The sequence below is a fragment of the Plectropomus leopardus genome, unplaced genomic scaffold, assembly GCF_008729295.1.
Source record: "Plectropomus leopardus isolate mb unplaced genomic scaffold, YSFRI_Pleo_2.0 unplaced_scaffold89641, whole genome shotgun sequence".
In the NCBI taxonomy this organism is placed as follows: domain Eukaryota; kingdom Metazoa; phylum Chordata; class Actinopteri; order Perciformes; family Serranidae; genus Plectropomus; species Plectropomus leopardus.
The window spans coordinates 1-676 of NW_024698831.1; the positions used below are offsets into that span (position 1 = coordinate 1).

The 676-nt window shown below is 46.7% G+C and overlaps 1 protein-coding gene across 1 annotated transcript; it reads left to right on the plus strand.

The window, feature by feature from the left end:
- Positions 1-91: 91 nt before the first annotated feature.
- On the plus strand, positions 92-478 carry LOC121940542 (sodium-dependent multivitamin transporter-like; the record flags this gene model as incomplete). The annotated part of the gene is made up of 2 exons (XM_042483293.1): positions 92-246; positions 334-478. Coding segments are annotated over 2 exons (300 nt in total), but the record flags the coding sequence as incomplete, so codon positions are not given.
- Between the last annotated feature and the right edge of the window lie 198 nt (positions 479-676).

Here is a 676-nt window from a genome sequence, read left to right on the forward strand (position 1 = left end):
TTCTTCCATTTGTTCTCAGTACATTAAGTCTCAGATCAATGCACGCCTTTACAGCTCGTTTTTAATGTTGATCATTATGGAATTTCCTCAGGGAGGTCTCAAGGCGGTGATCTGGACAGACGTGTTCCAGACGGTGGTAATGTTCGCCGGTCAGCTGGCGGTCATCGTGGTTGGGGCCAATCAGGCAGGGGGCATAGCAGAGGTGTGGAGGAAAGCGATCAATGGCAGCCGCATTGCTGGACTAGAGTGAGTAGTCCGCATAATTGAAGTTCAGCTGAGTGAAGGTGGATTCAACATTCAGACGTTAATGTTGTTTTCACCGTCATATCTCAGCCTGAACCCAAACCCTCTGGAGCGCCACACCTTCTGGACGCTGGGTGTGGGAGGAGTGTTCCTGATGTTGGCGCTGTACGGGGTCAACCAGGCCCAGGTCCAGAGGTACCTCAGCTCTCGTACGGAGAAAGAGGCCGTCATGTGAGTGCCATCAACTCACAACATTCTGGGATCACCCAAAACGGTTGTGTTTTTGATCATGTTATTGTTAAGTAGAGTTACACAAAACAAAAAATGACATTGATTGCTTTTGGGGTTTTTTTTTATGATGTGAATTGCGATATAAAAAAAATATAGGACTTTTCACAGGATGACTTGACACACATATACACATCCCCAGAAA